At 38.2% G+C, this 14154-nt stretch overlaps 1 protein-coding gene across 2 annotated transcripts in view; it reads left to right on the plus strand.

Annotated features, from left to right (window-relative positions):
• Positions 1-14154, plus strand: part of PLA2G4A (phospholipase A2 group IVA) — a 136695-nt gene that overhangs the window by 103479 nt on the left and 19062 nt on the right. For both annotated transcript variants that reach the window (XM_054037838.1, XM_054037839.1), the window contains 4 exons: positions 6412-6549; positions 7104-7196; positions 10834-10905; positions 13423-13665. In XM_054037838.1, coding sequence (XP_053893813.1) covers positions 6412-6549; positions 7104-7196; positions 10834-10905; positions 13423-13665 — 546 coding nt within the window. The remainder of the gene's footprint in view (positions 1-6411; positions 6550-7103; positions 7197-10833; positions 10906-13422; positions 13666-14154) is intronic.

Raw genomic sequence — 14154 nt, forward strand, 5'->3', positions numbered from 1 at the left:
AAAAAAAATGTAAAAAAACGTTGGGGTGTGGGGTCTGGCCAGGAGTTAGGGTACAAATTGGGGCTCAGGGTTGGGGCAGGAGGTTGGGGTGTGGAGCGCTTACCTGGGGCAGCTCCTGTTTGGTGTGAGGAGTGCAGGTGGGAATGGGGTGGGGTCCAGGAGCTCCTGTTTGGTGTCAGGGTGGGGATAGGGATATGGGGGGGGGCGAATGAGTGAAGGCATGGGGTGTGGGTATGTGTGAGGGGTGCAGGAGTCAGGACAGGGGGCTGGGGAGGTGTGAGGGGGTGCAGGAGTCAGGGCAGGGGGATGGGGAGATGTGTGAGGAGTGCAGGGGTCAGGGCAGGGGGCTGGGTGTGTGTGAGGAGGTGCAGGGGTCAGGGTGGGCAGAGGGCTGAGGGTGTGGGCTGGGGTCATGGGGATGCTCACGGCATGGGGCTGGAGGGGGTATGCCCCAATTCCAGCCCTTTCCCCAAGGCCCCGCCCCCACCTGTTCTCCTCCTCCTCTCCCCGGAGCGTTGAGCATGCTGAGTCTCCACTCTTCCCCCTCCCTCCTGCCAGCAAACAGCTGATAGTTGGCAGGGAGGGGGAGAGGAGGGAATGTAACACCCTCCCGGGAAGAGGCAGGGGAGGAGCTTGGCTGCCAGCAGAGCCTGCCCTGCTACAGCAGAAGCCCCAGGAGCCGGCAGCATCAAGCTTCTGCCCCCACGGAGGGTGGGGGGGCAGAGAAGAGTGGGCCGGGCCGACTCCCCTTTGGACTGTGGGCCCGGCCCCATGGTAAATCTGGTACTGGTCCCACTGTGAGAATTACAAAAGAGGTTGGGTTAATTTTAAGCAATGATTAAAGTTTATTAAAGTTCATAAGTATATGGAAATTGAACCAGATTTTTTAGATTTTTGACCAAATGAAAATGTGGAAAGTGTCTGTTTTCCTCAAAAATATTCTACTTCACAATGGAAAACTGAAACGTTTTCAGCTGAAAACTAAAGATGCTCTCAGTATTTTTTTTTTTTCTTTTTGAGGAAAAGTTTAAATTTTCCACTGGATGGAGGTGACGGAGGCGTGCATCAACTCTACTCGCAAGTCCAACTCTAATGTCTGAGACACAAGATCACCTTTCCTTCTAAATATTTCTTTTAACTTAACAGTGTTATTTTAAGACTGCCATCCTTATCAGCGTATTTAGTGTACCATGCTCTTGAAGTTTTCCATTCAGTATAATTTTCTAAGCCATTCCCTCCCTATATAATTGCATAACTTGTCTTGACTTGAGGTAGAGTAGGTTTTGAACAAAAATACTTCCACTTTTTTACTTACTAGGTTATGGATGTATGATAAATCCTGCCTTGTTCCTTCTTGTTGAGGTGCATTAATTGTATAGGATAACATTCCTCAGAAAGGTGATGGTGCAAGATTTCATGCAGCTGCCATCTGCTTTTATGCTCAAGGCTCTTAGTGTTCATTCTATTCATAGTATTTCTGACCCTAATGGCGCCGGTCATGCCCAGAATGGTAATAATTACTAACTAAACATAATTTAATATGATTTATTTCAGGAAAGTTTTTATTGAGATAACTTTTTAAAAAAACCTATCCAGCTATTTTTACTAAAGTAAAGTCAGACAGTGACCCTTGTAAGAGCTGACAGATTCACAGCACTAGCGTATATAACTGTAGTTAGTGAGATTTACCTGTGGTGAGAAATCTGAGTTCACAAAGCATGTACTGGCTCCACTGTGGATTTCCCAATTTCTTTACATATAAAAGACAAATTGCAACAGAAAGAAAAGTTAGCTAAAGCCAGGTCAATCCAAGTTTAGTTTTTGAGCTGCTGCACCTGAAATTGAGTATAGCAAACCCATGATTGTTACCAACATTTCAGAGAGAGTAAGGTGCATGAATGCACCACTTCACATTAATGTGTAAGTTGCATGGTTCAATTGGAAACACTTTCTTACAGCGCGCTTACTTTCTCAATATTGCCACATACAAGAAGCTAAATTTTGCATCCCTTACTGAGGTCCCATTGAAGCCAATGGGACTCCTCACTGTCTGCCTCCTCATATCAGAATAGGTCAAAATTGCCATCTACTCAGCAGTGTAAATCCATATAATTCCACAATGGAGTTACACTGATTTACATCAGGGGACAGATGCAAGCAACTCTGAAGTCAATTGGTGGTACCTCCTTTGACTTCAATAATGTTTGGATCAGGCCTCAGATGAGGAACTTACATAACTTATTCTGATATAAGTGCCTTTAAAAAGGGCATTGCCGCAAATGCTCAAAACCAAACCACCACAACTCCTTACAGGGGGCAAATGACTATTCCATTTCCAGATATAGTATTATCAAACAAGATTTATACAGTGAAATAAGAAAAACAAAATACAAGGGGTTTTGACAGTAATTACATTTTTCTAGGTTCATTGCCTTACCAGGGTATTGATATAACTACAAAGAGTACTGAACATAGATATATAATTATTTACACTATGATAGCTTCTTCCCTTCAGGTCAAAGCTTGTATCTCAGGACAGTTTGAGTCCTGTCCTACCTCTGAGACACCACCCATCTCCAATGAGATGAGTGACTAAAAGTGAGATCAGTTACTTATAGGAAAAAAGATCTCTTGAGTTCCCTATGCTCTGGGTCTGAATAGAAAAATTATCTTCCTCTATGCTAATTCCAAGGCTTGGCTATGACAGATGCATTTAATTGGTTGATTTTCTGGCCATGCTGTTCCTAAATTTAGTTACACTATTAAGATCAAAGTGCTAAAGTGCATTAACCTCCAGATTACTATCTTTGGCTCTCTCTGTTTCCTGCCATGCCTGTACCTGTATGTGTGAAACACTTGAAGTGTTTTTGCTTGGGCATGAATGGTATATTTGATCAGATAACTTATAGCCCCCACACTCAACCTTGCCAGACTGTGAAGTTTGAATGACACAGTAGTCCTGGTCAAATATTTCCTCTTCAGACAGATATGGTTTCCTTTTTATTTTATTTTTAACCAGACCTCTGAATTTCACCAGTATCTGAGAATAAGCTTAACATCTTGCATTTTGCTGGAATCTCTCTAAGCAGTTTCTTTCACAAGCAAGAATTAATTGTCTCAAAGGAATTAAAAAAAATAACACCTGCAGACAACACGTTGTTAGCCAAACACTGTGTTCTAAAATTAGGCAGCTATTTATACTGGTACATCACAGTCACATTGATTTCATTAAACTCTATACAAGAAAACATTTCTTCAAATTAAAAAGCTTCTCTTATAGGCAGCATTTTCATGTATTCAAAAGTTTTGTTGACATGAAGAATCGAATGCTAGTGTCTTCTCTCTTCTCTGAGTCTTTGGTATGTTTATAATATGTTTTAAACTTACCTTAAGTCAATGATACGAAGTTACTATCAGGGTGGATTTGATGTAAATCAAATTGATTGAAATCATGATTTAAATCACTAGTCAGGAAGACTCGATTTAATCATGGATTTCTACATAAAAGTGCATTCTTGTTGGTTGTTATAACCTTAATACATATTCTTCACAACTCAGAGATAGATGTAGGTTTCATTTTTAAAAGGTACACACTCTACATTTTTAAAGTGATTTATTTTGAAAATTTTTCAGATTAGTTTTACAGCTATATCACAAAATGAATGATTGTTTGGTTATTTCATTTACCAAAGGTAATTGAAGCAGATAGTTCACCTCCCAATGACTTCATAAATATCTCCAATTCAGCAGGTTAATCATTAATATTTGGAGGATTTTCTTGTCATGCTGTATTAGGAGGGAGAACATCACCAGATAGACATTTAAATTGTTTTATTTAACTAAAACAACTTTATGTATTCTGGATTTTTTTCTTCAACAGCAAACATATAATATTTTAACAAAACAAGCATATGAATTTTTGAATTTAGCTAAACATTCAAGTTTTTTAAAATCAGGTTTGTTTTTGTTAAAATTTTAACTATAATAGTTAAATGAAATATTTTTTAAAAAACAAAAATTAAATGGACTATGCCAGGTCAACATGAGAAACGTAAAATTCTGGCTTCTGCAGATAACTCAGTCATCTTCACCTTCATTTTCCTGTTTGTTCATAATCTGGAAAAGAAAAACAAGCTTTCTTGCTTTTTCAGGTCCCAAACAATTCCTCAGTTTGGAATGAATTAGTCCAAAGGAAGAAAATATTCTTTCTACACTGGCAGAAAAAGCTACTGCTGTTAAAAGTGAGATTATCACTTCAACAGTCTCTGAATCCAAGTGCTTAAGTGACTTCCACCAGTTCACTGGTGTGATTTTCTTTAAAACATCGTCAGCAAACATATATTTCTTGAATGGTTCTTATTCCCAAACTGGGTCTCTTTTACAGCCTGCTGCCATTATACATTTTCCCTTCTAGTGAGAGAATGGTAAGGTAGATCTCAAATCAATGAAGGCTACACTCAGAAAGGTCTCAAGGCTTCTGGAGTATGCTGCTCAAACAGTTTCACTTTTGTTTCTACTGCCTGTCCCTCCCTTCTCACATTTATCTCCAGACTTCTTCTCCTTGTCCAGATCTATTCCGCCTCCAACAATCTTCTATTCATTGAACTTTTTGAAACTTTGCACTTTTAGAGAGAGGTAAGGGACTGACTCTGTGTACACACATTTGAAGAGGGTCAATAGGGTTGAGGTCTGTTATTTCTCACCTCTATACCTTATTTATTTTAAAACATTTTTGCTGTTAACAAGCATGTTATCTCTGGAGACACAAATCCGCAGTTTGAGAACTGCAAAACTAAGCATCTCTGATGGTATCTTCTAGACTGAGCACTGAGTCCCATTGGGTAGATAGAAAGATTAATCTAAATAATCTATACAGAAGCCCTGGAAGCCCATAAGATTGGGTCCCTAATCCATGAAATATTGGAACTCATTTACAAAACTTTTCTTAAACATTACATGAATATATTGTCTCGTACTATAGAATTAGAATTTATAATCCCTATTCCATGATGAGATATCTTTGAGCTATAATGTATCTTAATTAAAACTATCTTTAGATAGGTTTTTTCCTCAAAAAGCATTTTATCAAAAATATCTGATTTAAATCAAAGAAATCCGAATGTTTTGATTTAAAAAAAAATCATTGATTTTTATCCACCTTGGTTACTATGTTTTGGAAATTTATATCAGCAAGAAGTCATATGATAAATGATATTTCACTTCCTTCAGTATTGATGATTGATTTATGAGGGCACTCAAATAGGTTCTTGTTGTTGAAAAGAATTGATTCAATTATAAGACAAAGTGAATGAAGACAAGATGTGTTAGGTTGTATTTTTGTCTACCATCGTTTTCTTTTATTAATTCATGATTTAGAGCTGAAGCCTGCAATGTGAGTGCATTTCACTGGATTCGGGGTAAAATTTTCAAAATCATCTAAATTCCATTTTCAAAAGATATTTTAGAGCCCATCTCCTACTGCAAGTCAATGGGATTTAGATTTTGAATAGTGTAGGTCACTTTTAAAAACGGAACTTAAGCTCCTAAATCACTCAGGTGCTTTTGAAGTTTTTACCCCATGCATTTATTAAGTGTTATACAAGCCACAAAATGTACAGTCTCCTTGTATATGTAAACTTTATAAAGAAAAAAGAAATTGTATTATAGTTACAATGTTTTTGCATCCTCTGTTGTTAGTAAACTTTTTAACTGGCTCCCAACCCTGTCTGTTCTAATTGTATTTCACTATAAGTCTTAGTCTTTGGTGAAATACAGATTTTACTTCTGGAGTCTCTTCAAAGCTTTATGCAAATTAAAACAATTTCATCTGCTCTACATGTCGCCATACTTCATATTTTCAGTATACTCATAATAGAGAGAAACTCATAATTTTGTATATCCAGCGATCTCTGAGGATCGCTGCCACTGTTGGGATTTGTGTTGGTGATTCACATTGATGCATGAGATGGAACCCAGATGTTGTATAGCCTGTTTCACTATCTCTCTCCCTGCCACTGCCTGCCTAATTTTTTCAACAAATTTTGTTATGGTAGGAATGGTAAGAATGGATGAGGTTTCCAGCTTAACTTCAGGATCAAAACTCCCATTGAAGTCAAGGGAGTTTTGACTTCTGCATAACTTGGAAGACATTTCCAGGGGTTCTTGACCTAGTGGCATACCCAGATTACATGTGTCCTGGAGAAACACTTTCAATTTAAATATATCTGCGGCATTTTATAGCAGATGAACAGGGAACAATTTACCATCAAGTATATATCCTTGTATGCTTTTCTTTCCTCTTGGAGAAAGGTGCCAGTCATTTGTGTATGTTACAGATTAATTGTTTTTGTTCATGCTGCATTTATGTCTGGAGGAAAAATGTGAGCTAATTTCTTTATGTAATGCATGCAGATTGGGTGGAATTCAGTCCATATGAGATTGGTATGGCGAAGTATGGCACATTTATGCCTCCTGATTTGTTTGGAAGTAAATTTTTTATGGGAACAGTGGTGAAAAAACATGAAGAAAACCCCCTACACTTCTTCATGGGTAAGTGAATGATTAAAATAAATAAATAAAACAAAACTGACATTTCAATTCTCTTCTCTCCAGTGCTTTTAAATTTGTCTTTCTGTAATCAGAAGCAGTCTGACACAAGAATAACCTCTATATGAAAGGTTTCAGAGTAGCAGCCGTGTTAGTCTGTATCCGCAAAAAGAAGAACAGGAGTACTTGTGGCACCTTAGAGACTAACAAATTTATTAGAGCATAAGCTTTCGTGGACTACAGCCCACTTCACTTCACGAAAGCATATGCTCTAATAAATTTGTTAGTCTCTAAGGTGCCACAAGTACTCCTGTTCTTCTCTATATGAAAAGTCATATCTGAATAGTCTGGTGGGAACCCACAAGAATGGTTCCATATTCAGTGATGGGAATTTCATGATGTGGTGCACATCTGAGTTTAGGATCGAATCTGTCCCAAAATCTCATTGTTTGTGTTATTCCAATGCATTCTCAAAGTAGAATTAGCTATTTAAATAATTTCATATATGTTTTGTTCTGCAAGTTTCCATTGATTTAGTCATTTTCTTCCCATTTCAGGCGTCTGGGGCAGTGCATTTTCTATATTATTTAACAGAGTACTTGGAGTTTCCAATTCTCATAATAAAGGTCCCACCATGGAGGAAGAATTAGGTAATGTAACAAAAACAAATCTATTAGCCAGCAACTGGTATTAACATTTTAGTGAATTAATAACTCAAACATCACTATCACTCTAGATCTGTGTGTAGGTGTACGACACTATGTTAACCTTTTCTTGCATGTCAAAAGCCAGGGAAATTTCCTTTCACCAATTTACATTGATAGACACCAGCAAAGGACTTGGAGGGCAGGGGAAGAGAATTAGTATTGGCTTACTTTCTCAATACTTTCCCCACTTTTATTTATTTGTAGTCTGAATTGGCACCATACTTGACCTGTGTCAGGGCTATTGGAAGAGGAGAGGTCTTGCACATAAATATTCTTTAAACAGATTTTTTTAAAAACATGATGGTTTAAATATACATACACCAAAGTGCTTTTTCTGATTGATGTGGTCAGCATCAGGAGCCAACAGGCTGTGAACCTGCCCTCATGACTACCTGCAATTATAATAAATGTCTTTTGAGGATGGGACTGCTCATGCAATTGATAAAGGGATAATGCAGCTTTTCACCTTTTGGTTGCCAGTTCCATTCCATTCCAGAGTGCCATTCTTACCATCTGATGATAGTTTAGTTTCTGTGAAACTAGTTTAGTGGTCTCCGTTCACTTTCTACTGGACAAGTGTCCACATCATTGTAGGGAGGGGAATGTTGGAGCTTGATGGTTGTGGTAAGGTACATCTTTAAAAATGCTAGTTTGGGGTTTTCTAAAAGCTTTTGATATTGGAATGATTTTTACTCTTGTACTGTGTCCAGAGACTGTGGATAGGTGCTCATGAAATGCATTTTAACCACTAAATAAACCAGAATAGTCAGCACCCATGTCCATAGCCTGAGTTGAGTGGATGAGGTTTGGCTGTGCATAAAAACTGCACTATCCCTTCTGTCTAGTAGTTGAGACTATTGCTGGGACAATATGGGGAAGCTAGCTTTGTCATGCTGCTCCTGTCTTGTGGCAAATAGAAGAATTCAGCTTATAGGACTTTCTGTCTGGTACAGTTCATGAGCAACAAAACTCAGTGCATAAAGAAAAAATAATCTGGTTAATATAATAATCTGTCTGAGTTAATTTTTGAGGTACTGAAACATAGGAATTTAGGCATTAATCAGCAAAACACTTCAGCAGATACTTACGTTTAAGCACGAGTAGCCCTGTAAAAATCACTAAGTTTACTTATGTGTTTAAAGTTATGCCTGTACTTAGTTGCTTTACTAGAACAGGGCATCACTTTGAATTTTTAAAGAGATCTTTTCTCTGGCAAAAAATCCTTAAAAATAATATCTATTTTTTACACTTCCAAATATATTTTTCAACATTTTTCATTAAAACAATCCTTGCTCTTGGTTTAATTTTTACAGACAAATACAAAATACCTCAAAGTGAGAGTTTACCATGGAAAGGGTGATGAAACCTGAATATATTATAGTGGCAAAACTATAAAACTTATGTGATGGAATCCTGGCCCATTAAAGTCAATGACAAAACTTCATCTGAGTTCAGTGGAACCAGGACTTTACCCAAAACCTATAAGCCACATTGAACATGAGAATTAAATAAGCTATTTCTCATATCTTTTTCTTAAAAAAATACATCTTTGACATTCAAAATCTATATTTGTGGCTTTTAATAGTTTCTTTTTTTGGTTGTTAATTTTTGTCTTGTCAGATATTCTTTGTCATCATCCAAGAATTTGTAACATTTGTCTTTGTTGCATAGTGTTAGCACTGACAGTAGTTTAAGTAGTGTCTGAGTAGCTATTTAGTTTTCAAGAGTGAAAATATCTAAGGAGAAAATTTGTAATGACAGAAACTCTTGTGTGTCTGTATAGATTTCTACAGTGTAATATCTAATCCTACAAGGACTAGTCCTCATAAATAATCAACATAGCGTTATATGTATAGCACATTTAAATTTAATTTCCACATGCCTTTTGTTAACCTGAATCTCTCTCAATCAAGCTTTCTGTTTTGAGCTAGCAGAAGTATTGGAAATGCATGTTGCTACTTGCCTAATGTTTTAGTTGATCTTATCCTTGATTGGATAATATACTTGGTATAAATGACAATCTCAAACAAAGAATTTTCTACCCAAGACGAACTCTGTCCTGCAATGACAAAAATTTGGTTTATGTCATAAATAACATGGATGATTTTCTTTAGCCAGAGGCAATTGGTTTATGATATCTATTCCATTTTATTCAAAACAATTATGAGAAGACAGTCCTCTTTCGGCTTCAGTCACTTATTACTTGTTTTCACATTTCTAGTATAGACTATTTACATCATAAATTATCTTGGGGAGGAAGGCTGGAATTTTTAAAGGACTCTAAAGGAGTTAGGCACCAAATTCCCATAGCTTCAGTAGCAGTTGGGTGCCTACTTTGAAAATCCCAATTTAAATCTTTACACCGAAACAGATGAGGTCAGAATACTGGGAGCTTGGTGAGCTTGTTTCTTCCAACACACACTGCCCACAGTATCAGCTGAAGATGATTTTCCAACACTAGGCTGTTTATAAAATGATTTTCTTATAATTCAGCTGAAGTCAAATAACTAAAGACAATGACAATTGAAAATCCATTTGTTTCAAGAAAGGCTTTCCTTGATTATTTTAAACATAGTTGTTTACTTTAAATGTAGTAGCAGAAATAATTAAAGAAAACAGAATTTGCTGACTGGAAAATAGTTTTCACGTAAATTAATCTCCTTTATGAGCTATTTGATCTGACTGTGGAATGTATTGCTGCTTTAATTGCACAGCTCTCAAAAACCCTTTACCTTTTTTTTAATATTCTTTTATGGTTTTGGAAAAACACCAAGTAATTTACAGTTTCAGGCTGAGTTTGATTATTTTGGATACAATGATCTTATCCTGATGGAAAATAGATTTTTGCCAAATAGGTACCTTGTGTTCATTCTGTTGATTAATGATGTGAAATGTAAAATGCCTGTTCCTCCACTGAAGTTAATTGCTTTGGCCTAACTGCTGGTTTTTTGTTTTTCATTTTTCCCTATGAAATAGATTTGTATTAAAGTTATGTAATTGTCTTGTTTTCTTTTATTTCCCAGAATGTAGAGGGGTACTTGATATGTACATGGCATTCCCATTACCACAAATTAAAGGCATACATTCAGAGGAGAATATATGGCTTTGTTGTCAGGCTTATTTTCTATTAAAGTAGTTTTATTTTGTGGGCTTGCAAAGCAGTCATTAGTTTTGTTATTTTGCTTACAATCTTGGGGAAATCAACCCTGGTATAAGTAGTTGTAATTCACAATGGATGTTAGTGTGCATTGCCCATGCTTATGTCTGGACTGCACCTTAAAATTCCATCTGTTCTTCAGAGGATTTTCTGCCTTGAAAGGAGAATTCCGTTGGATAATGCTGAATTCCTGTGAAAAAGGGCAAACCCATCCTGAACTTTGCAACAATTCCAAACCAGGATTACACACAATAGATTCTTCAAAGTTGTGTCCAAATGTTATTTGAGTCCCTACGGCTGTCTTGCTTAGTTTTCATTTCCTATCTATCACAAGTACTATACAATGATACACCTTGACACTTTTCTGATCTTCTAGTAAGCTTAGATCTACTAATTTAAGATATTGTATATTTTTTTCAACAGAAAACATTAGGCTAAAACATCTTGTGAGCAATGATAGTTCAGACAGTGAAGATGAATCACAGGGACCAAAAGGTAAGGAAAACCCCATGGTCCAGGGCATGTTTTACTTACTATACCTGTTGCACTTTTTCTATATATACTGTTGATTTGTCTAGCTAAAGCAAGGTGATTGTGATGGCAAAAGACAACTTAGGGACCTTTGTTGCTATCAGTCATGTACATACCCCCCAAATGGGCCAAATCCCGTTTGACTTACCCATGAATATTGTCCTTTGTAGATCCCATTGATGCCAATGGTAAAATTCTACTGCCTGAGCCAGCAACCTTAAAAAAGTATATGCTTTGGCTTTAGCTTAGTAAGGCCAAGAGACCTGAGCAAGAGACCTGATAGAGGCTTTTCTCTTCATATCAGCCCAGACTGTTCAAGCTGGTAAATAAATGAGCACTCAGAGACTTGTGCCTTAACATCAGCTCAGAAAGCCAGCAGTGCTGCCCTAATAATCCTCACAGAAGCCCACATCTTGACATAAGCCTAGAACATGAGAGTTGTTGAGCCAGTAACCTCATCAAGCCGTATTTCCCACCACACTGAAGTAGATGAGCTAGCAAGTTCACCAGTGTCTGTGGCTTGGTCATCAGCCCAGTAAGCTAGAGATGCCTGTTGATTTCAAAGGGCCCTTAATCTAAAGTTCAGTTGAGTGTGGCTCAGTCTGAGTCCACTATCTTTGATTAGCATTTCCGGTGCTTCCAGATACCATGTGAATGACATCAGTATTGCCATTCTGGGCCTAAGGCCACCATATTGGGTAAAATATGGAAATTGAACTTTGGTGTTTTGGAAAAAGTGACTTAGAGACTTAGGAGCATAATTCTAATTGAAAGGCAATGGGGCTCAGGCTTCTAAGTGTCTATGTCACATTTGGAAATGGGATTTAGGATCCTAAGTCACTTAAGCACCTTTGAATTTTTAACCATTATCTCCATCTTGCCCAAATAGTTTATCTTGATTTTTATATATGAAAATGTTTTCAACTGGGAATGGGCGACAGGGGATGGATCTCTTGATGATGACCTGTTATGTTCATTCCCTCTGAAGCACCTGGCATTGGCCACTGTTGGAAAACAGGATACTGGGCCAGGTGGACCTTTGGTCTGACCCAGTATGGCCATTCTTATGTTAAAATCCCTTATTCTTTCACGCACCACATCATAGTTGTTAACAGTGATGTTGATTCTTGTAGAAGAAATAGAGACACCCAAAACTAACAGGCACTGTTTTAGGTTTTAATGATGGTGCCAGCACCGGCAGGAGGAAAACAAAACCTTTGAAAATGAGGTCTAGTCAAATAAGAAGCCCATCACTTCTCCTTTGACTTGAAATAATGGGGAGGGAGAGATACCAATTTCAGTATTTATTTGCAGATATCCTGCTTCAGTGTCATAGTGTCCAACATAAAGAAAACAATCATTATTTACGGCCTTGTATGTCTGTATGCGGTTTACACAGCTTGATTTGTGACAGTAAACACTGGGGCTTGCCATATTTCTCACACTTCCACAGGATAAGTCTGCAGTAGGACCTGCAGATCAGACTTCCTACTCTTTTGACACTTGCTCTGCCCCTATTTAAATGAAAAACAGCTCATTGTGAACCATGGATTAAAGAGAAAAATGAGAATGCTACACTTGGAACATCGGGCCTGATGCTAAATTCCTTGAACACTCAAAACACCTACAGAAGTTGGTGGGAGTTCGGAGAGCTCAAGGTCATGCCCCACAGGCAGTAAGATTCTTTGCAGGTTTGAATGGAAGCTATGGATGCTCATCACTTTTGGAAATCAGGTTACTTTAATGTAGGTGCTATGTTTTGATTGCATTTTTAGTTTACTTGGGCGATGTTATCAGAACAATCTTGACCCCAAATTTAGATATTCAATAATTATTTTTTAATAAAGCAAGAGCCATAGAAAAACTTTTGTAACTTAACTATTAAATGCTCAGGTTTCTCTGTTATGCAGATTTGTAGAATTTAAGATTTAGCTCAATATCTACATCCTTATGTATATCTATATATTCCTTATGGTTGTGAAGATACAGATACAGGCCTGAGTTTTCACACAGGTGAAAGGCTGCTGATCCCCCTTCACCAGCACATGGGGCCCTAAATGCAGCACCACCACCGTGGTTCCACCTAGCAAGGCCTAGGCCATACAGCAGGAATCTTCCTGGAACACAGGGGCCTGGCATGGTGGGGGGGTGCATTGGAGAGGCCAGTGAATGTGCTATTACATGGATCCACACCCATCCCACAATGGCAGGAACCCTCTCATCTCCACAGTCATGATATTATAGAAGCAGCAAAGAAGTTAGATGGATGCCCTACAGTTGAGGAGTGAGAATTCCTCTAGCTCCTCTTAAATGCTCTGCGCAGACTCCATTTACTTGAGCTGTGCATGAAAGCAGGGAATGGTTTGGTCCTGGGAGAGATGTGAAGGCTCCCTTTTGCTTCAGTAGGGTGTTGAAGCTGAAGCCTCATTTTGACACTTTTCATGTTAACTGTTTCACTGCTGGTCATTTTTTTACACACAGGCTCTGAAAATCTTGAGGCTGAAAAAGAACTTCAAAGTAGCAGTCAAGAAAGCTGGGTCCAGCGCATGCTGATGGCCTTGGTGGGAGATAGTTCCCTTTTCAACACCAGAGAAGGGCGTGCTGGGAAAGTACACAACTTTATGCTGGGCTTGAACCTCAACACATGGTACCCACTCTCCCCTCTAGCAGGCCTGGGTACTCAGGAATCTGTGGAGGAGGATGAAATGGACACTGCAGTCGCAGGTTAGTTCACAAAATATCTGTGCACTGCATTTCTGTCAGTGAAAGAATAAATTGTGAGCTATAATTGTGGGAACATATCATTAGACTGGAATGCTTACAGCTGAAAACTTCTGAAAGCAAGAGCATATTTGCACAGGGGCAATCTTGAATATTTACAAGCACGTTGAGGTCCTTAAGATGACTGGCGCTGTGAAGCGCAATGTGTTACTCCTATATGAGGCAAGTCAAGGCCTCCTGGCAGAATCAGGACTGACTCCATAGAAGTGCAATGTGTTGGTTCTGTATGATGCCCACCCTAAGGCTTCCTGTCAGAATTGGTAGAACAACATACTTACTTGTAGGGTGGGGAGGAGTTGCTCTTTCCTTGGTAGAGTTGACGAAAGTGCTTTTTGTACATGGCTACTTCCTGGCTTTCTTGAAATACTCACAAAAGACTATGTGGAATATCCCATCACGCTCTTTTCATCTTCTCTTATTAGCATGGGGCAG

This window comes from Malaclemys terrapin, chromosome 8, assembly GCF_027887155.1.
Source record: "Malaclemys terrapin pileata isolate rMalTer1 chromosome 8, rMalTer1.hap1, whole genome shotgun sequence".
In the NCBI taxonomy this organism is placed as follows: Eukaryota; Metazoa; Chordata; order Testudines; family Emydidae; genus Malaclemys; species Malaclemys terrapin.